At 43.3% G+C, this 14,984-nt stretch overlaps 2 protein-coding genes and 1 pseudogene across 3 annotated transcripts; 2 read left to right on the top strand and 1 right to left on the bottom strand.

Moving 5' to 3' along the window:
• Nucleotides 1-4,246: 4,246 nt before the first annotated feature.
• YOR1 (LALA0S16e00518g1_1) lies at nucleotides 4,247-8,587 on the top strand (the record flags this gene model as incomplete). Its single annotated transcript, XM_022775444.1, has 1 exon — nucleotides 4,247-8,587. One exon carries the CDS (start codon nucleotides 4,247-4,249, stop codon nucleotides 8,585-8,587), a length of 4,341 nt encoding a protein of 1,446 aa, XP_022631203.1.
• A 977-nt stretch (nucleotides 8,588-9,564) lies between these two features.
• On the top strand, nucleotides 9,565-10,626 carry LALA0_S16e00540g (LALA0S16e00540g1_1; the record flags this gene model as incomplete). Its single annotated transcript, XM_022775455.1, has 1 exon — nucleotides 9,565-10,626. One exon carries the CDS (start codon nucleotides 9,565-9,567, stop codon nucleotides 10,624-10,626), a length of 1,062 nt encoding a protein of 353 aa, XP_022631204.1.
• Nucleotides 10,627-12,732: 2,106 nt separating this feature from the next.
• On the bottom strand, nucleotides 12,733-14,982 carry LALA0_S16e00562g (annotated as a pseudogene). Its single transcript has one exon. A coding segment is annotated over exon 1 (2,250 nt).
• Between the last annotated feature and the right edge of the window lie 2 nt (nucleotides 14,983-14,984).

Below are 14,984 nucleotides of genomic sequence, written 5' to 3' on the forward strand. Positions count from 1 at the left end.
AGTGGTGCCAATTGGTTCAATCGATGTCGTTCCCGTTAGATAAGTAGTAGTTTTATATACTTTGAATATTTTGTTAACTCTACTATCGCTGTCATCGTGTCACGTGTCACGTGTATGTGATCACCTTATCATGGATCTGACGCTAGACAGACACAGGTTCTGACACTCTTCACAATGGGCATTGTGGTGGATGCACTTGAAGCTCTCTCTTTGCCAACTTGTGGTTATTTCTTAACGGTAAAAAGCTTTCTAGAGCATATAGAAAATTCCTCAACAAACGCGATTGTCGGTTTTTTGTTGTTCTACGATGATCAGTGTCAGTGCCAATAATAACTGTTCCCATTGAATCCTTTACTACACCACTGACCACATACGCTAGAACATATTTCAGTTAATCCATGAATATGCACATAAACGCTAGAATCAACGCAAGAATCATCTGGATACATCTGTGTATTGATTGAAGAACATTTGAGTCAGAAGTGAGAGAAGCTGATGACATTTTAACGGTCTCTGATCTTAGCATTACTGCTAGCATTTTAGATATTTGGCTGAGACTAAGATGGACTGACTTCAATATATTTGAGGATAAGAGTGAATGTCCAGAGCGTCTTGGTACGATAACCGTTCCGGTCCTTGATGATGACTCCAGCAAACAACAAAAGGGACCGAACAATTGAGAGTTTCAGAAGTCCGTTGTGACTGAAGAAGGGTCAATGAGGGCTCAAGAGTTTCAGATCCGCTGTTCGTCTCTGCATGTAACTATCTCTAGGTTGGTCACTACTCATTGCTCGCGATCGCACTTATTCGACAGGTATGAACTGAAAATTGCCTGAAATGACAAGACTATTGCAGACTTTCAATTCAATCAGGTACCACTTTATGCTATTGACGCCGTGGTTATTTAACAACTGGTGACTTGAAGTTCCCCCGCTTCTTGTCGTGACGTCTGATTACGTGTTTATGATCATCCTGCATTGAATCCGATGCTGGATATGAGAAGGATACCAGACGTATTTTAAGTTCCAAGAGGTGTGTACCAATAGGTTTAAAAACCAGCTGCAGAACTCAGTGGTTCTTCTCGAACAAACCATTGCTATGCCAGTGGTTACAGTGATAAGCTCTTGAGTATTCGTCAAGAGTGGTATTACATGTGAATTTAATTACTCTTGGCACACACACCATTAAGTCTGAAGATGGGGAGAACCAAAAATTCGAGCCAAATGTCACAGTTCTTAGAGAACTGTTACGCTTGACTCTGCCTTTCGAGTAAAAGGCTTCTGCGCTGACACGCGGTCACGTGAGACAACTGATCACTTTATTCCTTTTTGACAGCTGGTGTCTCAAAAGGTAAATTCCTCTCCCGTCACATAAAGGGCCCTAAAACTTTTCTTTCAACTACCCACACTCTGCATTTTACAATTCCATAGCGATCTTTACTCTTCAAAACTGATCGCTGAGACTATATCATGTATATTTCAATATCAATAATTCACAACTGATGGCTGACATTCTTTTCCAAGAGTGCTGATAGTGATCCTGATTGATCACGGACGCTCAATTCTTCAGCTATGCTAACAGTCATTATTTCTGGTTGCTGATCGCTGGCGCTGTGAATTGTAGAGCTGATGTTAATACAGGGCCTACAACACCCCCAACTGATCCCCGTCACTCTCAATTGCTCAACTACTGGCCACATTGGTGCGTAAATACTGACTGGCAAATTCACGAGCAGCGTCAGCGGTAGCATTTGGGTCTGATCATCCACAGGATTTTTTACTACTTTTGATGTTTGTTAAATTAGAAATTTTAGATCTTGATCTGGGCTGTTTCCCTCTAGACTATTGAGCTTATCGCGCATAGTCTGATCAACTTTGAATAATACTGCAAGCATACTGACCTGTCCCAGCTCAAACTACCAAGAATTGAAAAAGAAGCACCGGATGGGACAGATAAAGGTGCTCTTGGGTAAGTATGCTTTTGAAACACTAGTAGCCAAGTAAACGATATGCTAACCAACAAGAAGTTTAATACAAACGACCATGATTCGTCTGATAGCGCTTTTTGGTGATCGAAGTTATTCTGTGGCGAAAAGCAATGACCCAGAAGATGAAGTATTATTGGCCTAGATAGTGTCATAGTGGTGATGGCCAGGAGCACACAGGATTGGACATGATTATTACAGTGCTTGGAATATTCACAACTGATCGCTGATGCTGTTAATTGTTTATGTATGCCGATAGCCATCATGGCTGTTCACAATTGAGGGCGTCAGTATAGCGTCAGTGATCACTTGTTCAGCAATGCTCAAAGCCCCGATAGTCACAGCTGATCGCTGATGCTCTCAATGGTTCAGCTAAACTTATAACCATCACTTTTGTTCAAAATTGATCGCTGACGCTCTCATCTGGCGTGCTGCTGCTCAAAACAACTTAAGTTGCGGCTTAAAGACATGGGGGGAGGAGAAAACTATAAGACTCTCACATGTTTATAGATTTAGATGAACAAGTAAACATTTGGATGCTGGCTGAATTAATTAAGCCGGATTCGCGCCTGGATTCGTGATTCGTCCTCAGTCCTGGTTCAACTATTGTAAGGGTTGGTAAACTATATGGGAAAGTGCAAATTGCGTAATCAGGAATGCCATGTTAAGCGCTGAGGTGAAATGTACCAACCGTAAAGATATGAAGCAACGATGCCTCAACAATATACGGAATTTGCCAGCAATCCAGGATTTCCATTTAGTAATCTTCAATAATGGCTGAGTTTCAGAACGTTACCGATTGTTTGCTATTTTTGCTTCAAAAATCGTCTAAATGTTCGTAGGTGGTCTAACAGAATGTATCAAACATATAACCGAAAAGAACTAGGGAGAAATAAGTAGAATCCATAAATCATGACTGAGCAAACGAAGCAGTTTAACAAATCAAACACTGCTGACGTAGTCGAGCCTTGAAAACTATAGTGATAGACATCGATGTTCAGGTGTTTTTATAGCCCTAATTCTTTCACGATTGATTGCTAATTCTCTCAACTATTCAACTATGGTAATAGCCTATTCTCATATTCACAATTGATCGCTGGCGTTCACTTGTTCTCTTATACTAATGGTCATCACGTTATTCAAAACTGATTACTGAGCTCTCGATTGTTAAACTTTTTTAGTCATCTTTGTTCACAACTGATCGCTGACGCTTTAAATTGTTTAGAAATACTATCAGTCATGGCTCTCAATTGATCTACTATACTTGTAGTCTTCTTTGTGTACTATATAAAATTCACTTCTACTATTCACAAGTGAACGCTGAGCTCTCAATTGTTCAACTTATTAACAGCCTTCACTGTCATTCACAATTGATCTACTATACTTGTGGGCTTCTTTGTGTACTATAAAGAGTTCACCACTACTATTCACAATTGATCGCTGAGCTCCCGATTGTTCAACTATACGTGTAGTTATCTTTGTTCACAATCGATCGCTTTCGCTCTCAATTGTTCAATTATACTTGTACTCTTCGTATTCTCCCTTCCGCGGCATCTCCACGGAGAAATTCATCGGTCACCCTAAGCCAAGCCACGCTATCGCTACATTTGCGTACCGCTCTAGTCTCGGCCGTACCACATTTATTGTAAGTCCGCTTAGACCCGTGATTTGGCCCCCGTTCCCTACGTTCCGTGCGTCGCGATCGATCTCGGCTTTCGGGTTCTATTTTACCGCTGTCGTCTCTGAGAGACCAGTGCAAACTATATACCTTGAGCACTACGTACGGCGAGGGGAGATTTCAGATGACATATGCTGGTACGTATACGGTGACCAGAGTTTCCTTTAATTGCCATCTGTATTATTATTATTACATTGTGAAGTTTAGCATGCATATATATAAAGACAGTAACAGATATACATCGCGATGAGGGAGTGTGTGGTGGGAACGAAGAATAACGTTTTACTAGGTTTAGTTTGTTTGTAGATTACAAGTTTTGCTATACACCTAGTATTTCTGTCAATACACGACAGGCTAGTGTGTTCGTAAACTCTTTTGTTTTTGTTTTTGTGTTTTTTCGGTTGTGTGTTTTCTAGCTTTCTCTAGGTCTACAAAACTGCCTTCAGCTAATTCAATTGCATAGAAAATATAAAAAATTCTCTGGCAAAACTGGCAGAGCAAGACAGAAACTTTTCAGACTCAGGGAAATTGTGTCTTTCTCGCCTTCTCTCACATTACCCTCCCACCGATCGAGATAATCGGCTATGAGCTCCAGCGATCTCGACACACCGTCTAGAAGAAGCGAAAAAGATCATGGTTTGGTGTCGGACGACGCCCAGTTGAAACGTCAGCCCAGCGCGGCTGACTCCAATAGACCTGAGCTGTTTCTCAACAGCGACGATCTCGAAAAAGTCTCCGGTTCGGAAATATACCCACAAAAAAGACTGTTTTCGCTACTCCATACCCGCGACATTCCACCAATCCCAGAAGAAAAGGACCGCAAAGTCTACCCGCTCTATCATACCAACTGGGTGTACCGTACGTTCTTCTGGTTCGTTTTCCCGATCATCCGGGTCGGGTACAAACGTACCCTTCAGCCCAACGATCTGTGGACCATGGACCCACGCATCAACATCGAAACTATGACCCGCGAATTTGACCTTCATTTCGATCATTATGTCGATAAGGCGCGCGCCCAATATGCCCAAGACCACCCGGACGCCACGCCGCAGCAAGTGATCGAAAACACAGTTCTTCCGAAACACACACTTCTCAAGGCTTTGCTGTGGACTTTCAGATGGCAATATTTCATGGCGTTCATGTTCATGAGTTTGTCAAACGCCGCTACAGCATTTCTCCCCATGGTAACCAAACGGCTCCTCACTTTTGTGCAACACAAGGCCTTGATTACTGATTTGAAAGTTAACAAAGGTGTTGGATACGCCATTGGCGCCAGTCTTATGATGCTTTTGAACGCCGTTCTTTTCAATCATTTTTTCCATAACTCCCAACTTACAGGTGTTCAGGTCAAATCCGTGTTGATCAAGGCTATGTTGCGGAAATCGTTAAAATTATCAAGTTACTCTAGACACAAATTACCCAACGGTAAAATTACTTCCATTATGTCCACCGACTTATCAAGACTCGAACTGGCCATTATGTTTCAACCCTTAGTGGGTGCCTTTTTTGTTGCGATTACCATCTGCATTGTATTGTTGATCATCAATCTGGGTCCTATCGCCCTAGTTGGTGTGGGAGTTTTCTTCGCAGCAGGATTTGTATCCACCATGGCTTTCAAATCCCTAATCAACGTTCGCAAAGCTACAAACATTTTCACAGATGCAAGAGTCACCCTTATGCGCGAAATCTTGAACAGTATGAAGATGATTAAATTTTATGCATGGGAAGACGCTTACGAGAAAAATGTGCAAGAAATCCGTTCTTCTGAGATTGTCAAAACTAGGTACATGCAGTTCACAAGAAATTTTGTAACTGCTTTGGCCGTTTGTCTGACTAACATTGCTTCGATGGTAACTTTTCTGGCCATGTACAAGGTTAACAACGGCGGAAGAAGTCCTGCTAATATTTTCTCCTCCCTCTCCCTTTTCCAAGTTTTGAGCATTCAAATGTTCTTTCTACCCATGGCCTTGGGTACTGGGGTTGATGGGTTAATCGCATTGGGTCGTGTCCAGGAAGTCTTGCAAGCCGGTGAAGATGATCAGGATATTGAAGCGCACATGCTACCCTTGCAAGACGACAAACTTGCTGTCAAATTGGTGGACGCTTCATTTCAGTGGGAAAACTTTGAAGTGGAAGAGGCTAAAGAAGAAGCAAACTTGAAAAGCCAATTGGATGAATCGAAGAGCAAGAAGGGTCATGATGACAAGTCCACTGGTAAAGAGTTATCGTATGAAGAGTCGCTCACGAAGCAGGAGTCTAGTTCTGTCAATGACGGTCCTAGTACATTGTTCAAAGGCTTCGACCGTTTGAATTTTGAGATTGGTAAAGGCGAACTGGTAATTGTCACAGGATCTGTAGGGACCGGAAAATCATCACTACTAAACGCTCTCGCTGGTTTTATGAAAAAGACAGGCGGAGACATTTACAAAGACGGCTCTTTGTTGCTATGTGGTTACTCGTGGGTACAGAATGCAACCGTTAAGGACAACATTTTGTTTGGTTGTCCATTTGATGAGGCCAGATACAAGAATGTTATTCGCGTTTGTTCTTTGCAGGCGGATTTGGATCTTCTTCCTGCTGGGGACCGGACCGAAATTGGGGAGCGCGGTATCACGCTTTCCGGAGGTCAGAAGGCTCGTATTAATCTGGCAAGGAGTGTATACAGAGACATGGACATCTACTTATTCGACGATGTCTTAAGTGCGGTCGATGCTCGAGTTGGAAAGCACATTATGGACGAGTGTTTGATGGGAATGCTTGGCAACAAAACCCGAGTACTCGCCACACATCAATTGAGTTTGATCTCTAGAGCGTCTAGAGTCATCTTCATTGATCTTGACGGATCTGTCGATGTCGGCACCGTTGATGAGTTAAAATCTAGACACGCAGGATTTGTTAACCTGATGGAGTTTTCCACGAACTCTGAGTCCGAAGATACACCTCAAGAGAACCCAAGCGCTTCACGTCCAACATTTGATCGTGAGAAAAGTGAAAAGGAGACCGCAGCATTGCAAAAACAACTCAGTAAGAGGTCTCAGCTTCAAGATGACAATAATCGTCAAAATACTGGTCAAATTACTGCGAAGGAAGAGCGTGCTGTCAATTCTATCAGCTGGAAAGTATACAAGGAATATATTTCCGCTGGGGTTGGTAAGAAAGGGTTTTTCCTATTACCGCTCTACGTGCTGTTTTTGGCACTCTCTACCTTCACTCTTTTATTCTCATCCGTATGGTTATCCTTTTGGACAGAGTTTAAGTTCAAGAACAAGAAAACACCGTTCTATATGGGAATGTACACTTTTTTTGTTTTCTTCAACTACATCTGTACCACTACTCAGTTCACAATGCTCTGTTACATTGGAGTAACAGCGGCCAAGTGGCTGAATCTGAAAGCTGTGAAGCGGTTGTTACATACTCCGATGTCTTTCATTGACACGACTCCTATTGGAAGAATTCTCAATAGATTCACCAAAGATACCAATACAGTTGATTCTGAACTCACTGAGAGTGTTCGACTATTTGTCTATCAAGTTTCAAATATCATCGGTGTTATGATCATGTGCATTATCTACCTACCGTGGTTTGCAATTGCTGTTCCATTTCTAATCTTGACCTTCGTTATAGTTGCTGATCATTACCAGAGCTCAAGCAGAGAAATTAAGAGATTGGAAGCACTGCAGAGATCACACGTCTACAATAACTTCAATGAAGTTCTTGGTGGTATGGATACTATCCGGGCATACAAAAGTGAAAAGCGGTTTTCTAGAAAATCTGACTTTTTAATTGACAGAATGAATGAAGCAGGCTATGTGGTAGTTAGCTTGCAAAGATGGGTTTCCATTGCCCTTGATATGATTGCTATGTCGTTTGCCTTGATCATTACATTACTATGTGTCACACGTCAATTTCACATATCGCCGTCATCGGTAGGTGTACTGTTAACTTATGTTTTACAGTTGCCAGGTTTACTGAATTCGCTATTGAGAGCTATGACACAAGGCGAAAATGATATGAATAGTACTGAAAGATTAATTGCATACGCCACGGAACTACCTTTGGAAGCTGATTACAGGAAGCCTGAATTGAGTCCACCTGCTGATTGGCCCACCAATGGATCCGTTGAATTTGAAGATGTTAGCTTGGCCTACAGACCAGGACTACCTGTGGTATTAAAAAATGTAAATTTGGAAATTGGTGGTGGTGAAAAGATTGGAATCTGCGGTAGGACGGGTGCAGGTAAGTCAACTATCATGAGTGCGCTGTACAGGATATGTGAACTGGAGTCCGGAAAAATCTTTATCGATGGCATAGATATTTCCACTTTAGGTCTCCACGAGTTACGGTCAAAACTATCAATCATTCCCCAGGACCCTGTTATGTTCAGGGGCACTGTACGTAAGAACCTGGATCCTTTTGGTGAGCGTTCAGATGAAGATCTCTGGGTTGCGTTGGTTGAAAGTGGTGCCATAAGCGCTGAAATGGAACCTGAGGTACGCGCTCAGACCTATGAAAAGGAAGGGTCGCTAAGTGCCCTGCACAAATTTCATTTGGAGCAGGAAGTAGAAGAGGACGGTTCAAATTACTCGTTGGGCGAGCGGCAATTACTGGCACTCACGAGGGCGTTGGTGAGACAGTCAAGAATTTTGATTTTGGACGAGGCGACTTCTTCCGTCGACTACGAAACCGATGCCAAAATTCAGGCTCGTATTGCCCAAGCGTTTTCGCATTGTACCATACTGTGTATCGCACATCGGTTGAACACAATTCTCGACTACGACAGAATATTAGTGTTGGAGAAAGGAGAGGTTGCCGAATTCGGCACGCCGAGCGAATTATTTGATCAAAATGGCATTTTCAAAGAAATGTGTGGCAGATCAGGTATCGCCAGAAGTGACATTAAATCCGCCAGTAAGAGTAAACAATGAGGCTACGAAGTTTACTGAGTATTGTGCTATCGCTATTTATAAGAACCTGTATATAGTCAAAAAACAGTAATAATAATTTGAACCTTTCTACGTCGAAGATCAATGTAAAGCATCACATATGAAATTAGGAGATCGATGTGTGTGGTCCCTGATGCTTGTTGGCAATATCAATGAATTATAGAAAAATACGATCACTTCAGACGTAGTTTTCTTACATGAGCTGGAGAGAATTGATATAGCATCCGTGAGACATCCGATCTTGCAAAACAAGAACTGAAACCTCACATCCGTGCATCCACTCGTGCACTAACCAACTTTGTGTACATGCGTCGCAAATGCTTGCTTATTGATAGTCAACTCCTACTGATCAATAGATCGAGTACCACTCTCAATTCCTCACACTTTTTTCATGCATAATCTCTTCGATTTTTTTTACAATATACAGTCTCAATTTATTTTCACGTAAAAAATGGGTTACCATGGGACCCTATGCTACGATACTTGGCTCTTCGACTGAACAACCAATCGTCACTTCTGCCGTCACCATGGAGACCCTTCAATGGCCGTTTTCAAACTTTGCTTCCCATCAGAGTTTGCTGCATGTATCTTCCACGGAAACCTGCAATTCCAATTGTTACATCGCGTTCACTTATAAAATACAGAGCCTAACGGCACTATACAGTTGGTAATCCTCCAAACGCGACGGTTGAGCTCCTATCTGCACTAGGAGTTTTCGCTAAGTCAGAGAAAAACGAACCCTTTCTTTTTTCGTAAGTGTTCTTCTACTGTGCACAACAGTCCAAAATCACCCTTACTAAATTGCATTCAAGTTGCTCTGTCCGCTGTTGTTGACCATCAACAGATCCAAGCGGTAGTGCGTGCGCAAGCGTGGAAACATTGAGAGCAGGTCGTTAAAAGACCAATACCCAGGTCTTGGGAATATAATAAACAATCACTATACACGAATATATGTGCATATGACTGTCCTAGCAACGCGCACATTTGTGCAGGAGTATGCAGCCGACGACGCTGCGTCTTCTCCGCGTAAAATATCGCTTTACGGAGATATGAATCCGAATCTGGCGTTTAACGTCAGTATGATTGCCATCTTTGGGGTCCTATTCGTACTACAAGCAGGATTAGGATTGTACACTCGCCAACGGTGGATGTGTGTGTCGTTTATGTGCGCGTGTGGCATAGAGGTAGCCGGGTACGTCGGCCGTGCTTTGAGTCACAACAATACCAGTGATATCGGCACTTTTCTCTTGCAAAACATTTGTCTGACACTCGCGCCTGTGTTTACCATGGCAGGAATCTACTACCAATTGGCCAAACTAGTCAAAATCTACGGTCCCAAATTCGCGATGCTGAAGAGTCCGATCTGGTACTCGTGGATCTTCATAGCGTGCGATGTAATCTCGCTGATAATTCAAGCGGTCGGCGGTGGAATGTCCGGAAACGCCGCCGCTCGTCAAGAACGATCGTATACGGGAGATCACGTTTTTGTCGCCGGACTAGCTTTCCAAGTGGCATCGATGTCGGTTTTTCTACTGCTATGGTTCCACCTACTATACCAGATCTTTATGGTCACACGTCTGGAGCACACCGCAACGCGAAGACCCGCCAGGGCTCTTCTTCATGTGAACCAGCTGGAAATTGACTACAAATATTGTCGCGAGTACGAATGCGTACGGGTTCGTCCACGACGGTGGGTGTTCATCTATTTTCCACACGCCCTCACCATTGCAGTCCTCTTGGTCTACGTGAGATGTATCTACCGTGTTGTAGAGTTAGCACAAGGTTGGGGCGGTTATCTCATCACGCACGAGGTCTATCTCGTCATCCTGGACGCACTTATGATTTCACTGGCTACCGCTATTATGACCGTTTTCCACCCAGGGTTCGCTTTCAAAGGGCGAACTGTTCGAATTCCGATTGATAAGGTGACGAAACCTGGAAAAGCTGATGTTTTGACTCAATCCGACTATTCTGTGGATGTCAACCCTTCCGACGAAAAAGATACCGTACCTCCGTGTTAAAGTGCCTCTCGGGTTTTGTGCAAGGTACAGTCTTTCCAACAAGTTAGCGAAATCAAAGACTGTCTTGTCTGCGTTCGAATTAGCTTCTCAAAATATATATATTCTTATCCCCATCAAACGAAAAAGGTTGACATTTGGCTTTTACGTCGAAGAGCAAGCTTTCTGATTTCTCAGAAAGTGAACCGTTTTGGCAAGTGCACATGGAGCTCCCAATTGTAGTTCTACAATAACAATTACTTTACTGATGCCCAGATCTCTGAACACAATCAATGGTCCAGGGTTAAGATGGTTTAAGTTGTTGAGCCCTATTTCAGGATTGTCCGCCAACTCTAAGGTTTCCATAGTCCAGCTCTCAGGGTACAGGAGACGATGGTGCCCAAAAATGATTTTAAATTGGGCGCTCTCCATACAATGAGTAGAGTACTGACGAAAAAAGACTCCTTCAAATTTGAGAGTATTTACCCATTCATGAACGCTAAATGAGGCTGCGCTGTTCAAAATGTATTTAATAATATACAGTAAAGAATAAGGAGTACTTTTTGTAACTATTTTGGCGCACCTTGGTGGACTTACAAGGATTTAACGTCAGTAAAAGCCAACGACCGTGAGTATAGAACAATCGTTATTGTATATGAAAATAGGGCACTCATTATCTGTCCTGTAGTCTAGATCACTTCTCCGAAGCCCGCAAAGGGTCACGTGATCAGCTTCAGGTGTTATAACGGGTTGACAGCCAGTTTCAGCAGAAAAAAAAGAATGTTGTACAGATTGAAACTCTGATCATAGATGACTTGGATCGAACTGGTTTTGCGTAGGCGTTGAAACTGCCATCTGGTTAGCGTCAGGTTAATGTTGAAATGATTATAGTCACGTGATTTCCTGGCCCGCCATGCGATAGGAATGATAAAATAGTACACCAAGTGAGACAGCTACAACTTGATGATCATAAGTTCAAAAGCCCTGAAACTGATGATATAACGGTATACATCGAGAGATTACTCACGTCTGTCAATAGTGTCGTCGAGATTCTGTCTCAGAAGTGTCGTTGCACGATAAACGTCCCATATACCGTTGGTAATTTTATCTATCAATCTAAAGTGTAAATATCATTCTATTAGCTTCTAAGTTATCTCTTTGATCTCTTCGTGGTGTACTAAGCATAAACTAGATGAAGGTTTAAACTGCCTAAAACATCTCTTCTTTTACAATACTTAGAAATAACTGTTTCGTCATTTCTTTCGCCGTCATTGTGTCACGTGCATGTGATCGTTTTTACAGAGATCTGACGCTTAGGCAGACAGAGGTTCCGCCAGGACTCGGTGTGAAAGCCAGCCGTTTGAATTCTGACTCCAGGCGTTGCTCTTTTCGGTGTTTTCAGGATCCTCACATAGGGTCGCAATCTTTTCTCGTGAGCTGGCAGATACAGTTCATATGAACTATTAAGTAGGAGTTTTTAGGACGATATATCGTCTCCCTTTTCCTGCCATTTTAGTATTTGACATCAACAATATTTGGTTTTTTTATGGCACTACGCTGAACCGTTTGCTTGTTGTACTTTTACTTTCCATCTTGTCCCCAGCGCTAGTTTATCCAGTTTGCCCAAGGTAAAGGTCTCACATTCTATTGAAACAAGCCTTTTCGATACCAGTGTGCTTTTTCTATCGATATAGTAGTCGTCTGATAGTTACCAGCAAATACCCAGCAGTCAGCTTCTGCCGCTAGCTCCGGAAGTCGATTTATATCCCATAACGTAACCATTCTACGCTTCAAATAAGAGTTTACATCCAGTTTAAGTTTGCGATTTAGGTAGTCACACACTAGGGCCGTTGAGCGGAGTGAAGAAGCACTTGTCACCCTTCTATGTAGGCTTACTTTACTTTGCTATTTATCGATCATCTTAGAATATAGAGAATTAAGACGTTTTCGAAGACTAGTGCACAGTTCATCGAGCAACCCGGTGCCTGAGAGCTGTAATCGCGAGCTCAAGTTCCAGAGACTTGTTAATGATACAATTCTTGCGTTTAAATATGTTACACGTCTGCCTAAATCTTGTTAGGGTTAACTATACGGTGGGTTTTCTCGTAAATGCTCTTATGGGGGTATCGCTTAGACCAAGGCCAAAGGTAGAGCAAGAAGGAGACCCAATCTAAGTTTGCTAGCACCTCCTTCATAAGCAGAGACACTCTGAGTAGAGGACTGGGTTGCAAAAGTCGCCGAAGATCTCACAGATCCTTTACCGGTAGTGAGGTCGCTCGTAATTTGTGAAGCGCCTAGAGCCTCAGTAACACTTTCCTTGGCAACATTTTGAAGTGTGGATTCGATAACACTGGATGATGAAGCTGAGGAGGAGACCAAGTTTCCACTGCCAGTGCCAGATAGTGTTGAAGTAGTTTTCGTGGCGTCGCTAAATTCATGAGAAGTATTTGGTACCGTCGAAGCTAGCTGAGTAGCCTGTGGTGGCTTTCGATAGCTGTTTTGACTTGGTGAAGTTGTAGGTGTCGAACTCGATGTCGAAGATGTTGAATCACTGAAGACTTCCACTGAAGTTGGACCAGAATTAGTAGAATGAGACGAAAATACTGAGGCAGATGATGGCATTTTTGCACTCGAATCACTCATACTCGTCGATGAGTTCAAGCTATCAGAGCTATGTCTAGAGTCTGACGTCGTTCTGCTTTCTTCCACTGTTTGGCTAGTGCTCTTCACTAAGTTTGTATTCTTGGATGGCATTGCGGTTGATATAGACGTTGAATCAGAGCCTGTGTTTGATGATATAGAGGACTTCGACGTTGGCATGCTCCTCGATGTTGGTGAGTCTTGGCCATCTCCGGGAGTCGTAATCGGAACCACGGTGGTGGATGAAACAACTGATGCGGAAGAACTTGGACTTGAGATAGCTGGGGACACCGAGGACTGGCTCACACTTGATGAGTGTTGGGAATGCGATGGTTTTTGCTGACTAGCACTTGCAATCGACGAAGTGGTGTCCGAGCTTGAAGTCGTGATGATGTCACTATTCGCAGTCGTCGACTTCTGTGCATTGGATGCTGAATTTTCAGATGCAGATGCGCTGGAGACCTGATTGGACTGGGGTTCGGATTTGGTGGACGATGCAAAAGTAACAGATGACTGTGACATGGTGTCAGAAGTTGTGGTTGTGGACAAAATTGAAACAGCGGAGGATGATTGTAAACTGGTACCAGACGAGAAACTATCAGAGAAAGCATTTGTCGTAGTCTTGGATTGGGAGTTGGAAGAGGGTTGTGACATGGTGTTAGAAGTGATGGTTGCGGACGAAATTGAAACAGCGGAGGATGATGGTGAACTGACAATAGACGTGAAACTACTAGAGAAATCATTCGTCGTAGTCGCGGCTTGCGAGTTGGATAATGAAGAAGCAACCGCAACAGAGGTAGTTCCGCTTAAAGCGGTACTGATAGATGAAAGTTCACTACTTGAGGATCTTGTTGGCGTCATGATGGAAGAGTTTCCGAAAAACGGCAAGTTTGGTGTCTCAACATAATACAGTGTTTCTGTGGTCAAAACACCATCAGAGCCAGTAAACAGGGTGGTACCGGTAGAGAATGTGCTCGTGTAACGACCAGTCCATGAAGTGAATGAGGTGGTGACAAACGTAGCGGTTGATCTCATTTCTGTGGACTGTGCACTCGACATAGGTGTTTCGACGTAGTAGATGGTCTCGGTGGTTGGAATACCATCAGATCCAGTGAAAGTGGTCAACTCGGTGGAGTAAGTCGAAGTAGCAGATCCAGTCCATCCAGTGAAGATGGTAGAGTTCAAGCCAACGACTGGGGTCTCGACGTAGTAGATGGTCTCAGTGGTTGGAATGCCATCGGATCCAGTGAAGGTTGCCAAACCAGTAGAGTAAGTCGAAGTAGCAGATCCAGTCCATCCAGTGAAGATGGTAGAGTTCAAGCCAACGACTGGAGTCTCAACATAGTAGATGGTCTCGGTAGTTGGAATACCATCGGATCCAGTGAAGGTTGTCAAACCAGTAGAGTAAGTCGAAGTAGCAGATCCAGTCCATCCAGTGAAGATGGTAGAGTTCAAGTCAACGACTGGGGTCTCGACGTAGTAGATGGTCTCGGTGGTTGGAATACCATCGGATCCAGTGAAGGTTGTCAACTCGGTGGAGTAAGTCGAAGTAGCAGATCCAGTCCATCCAGTGAAGATGGTAGAGTTCAAGCCAACGACTGGAGTCTCGACGTAGTAGATGGTCTCAGTGGTTGGAATGCCATCGGATCCAGTCAACGTTGTCAAATCAGTAGAGTAAGTCGAAGTAGCAGATCCAGTCCATCCAGTGAAGATGGTAGAGTTCAAGCCAACGACTGGAGTCT

Source organism: Lachancea lanzarotensis, scaffold LALA0S16 (genome assembly GCF_000938715.1).
Source record: "Lachancea lanzarotensis genome assembly LALA0, scaffold LALA0S16, whole genome shotgun sequence".
Classification (NCBI taxonomy): domain Eukaryota; kingdom Fungi; phylum Ascomycota; class Saccharomycetes; order Saccharomycetales; family Saccharomycetaceae; genus Lachancea; species Lachancea lanzarotensis.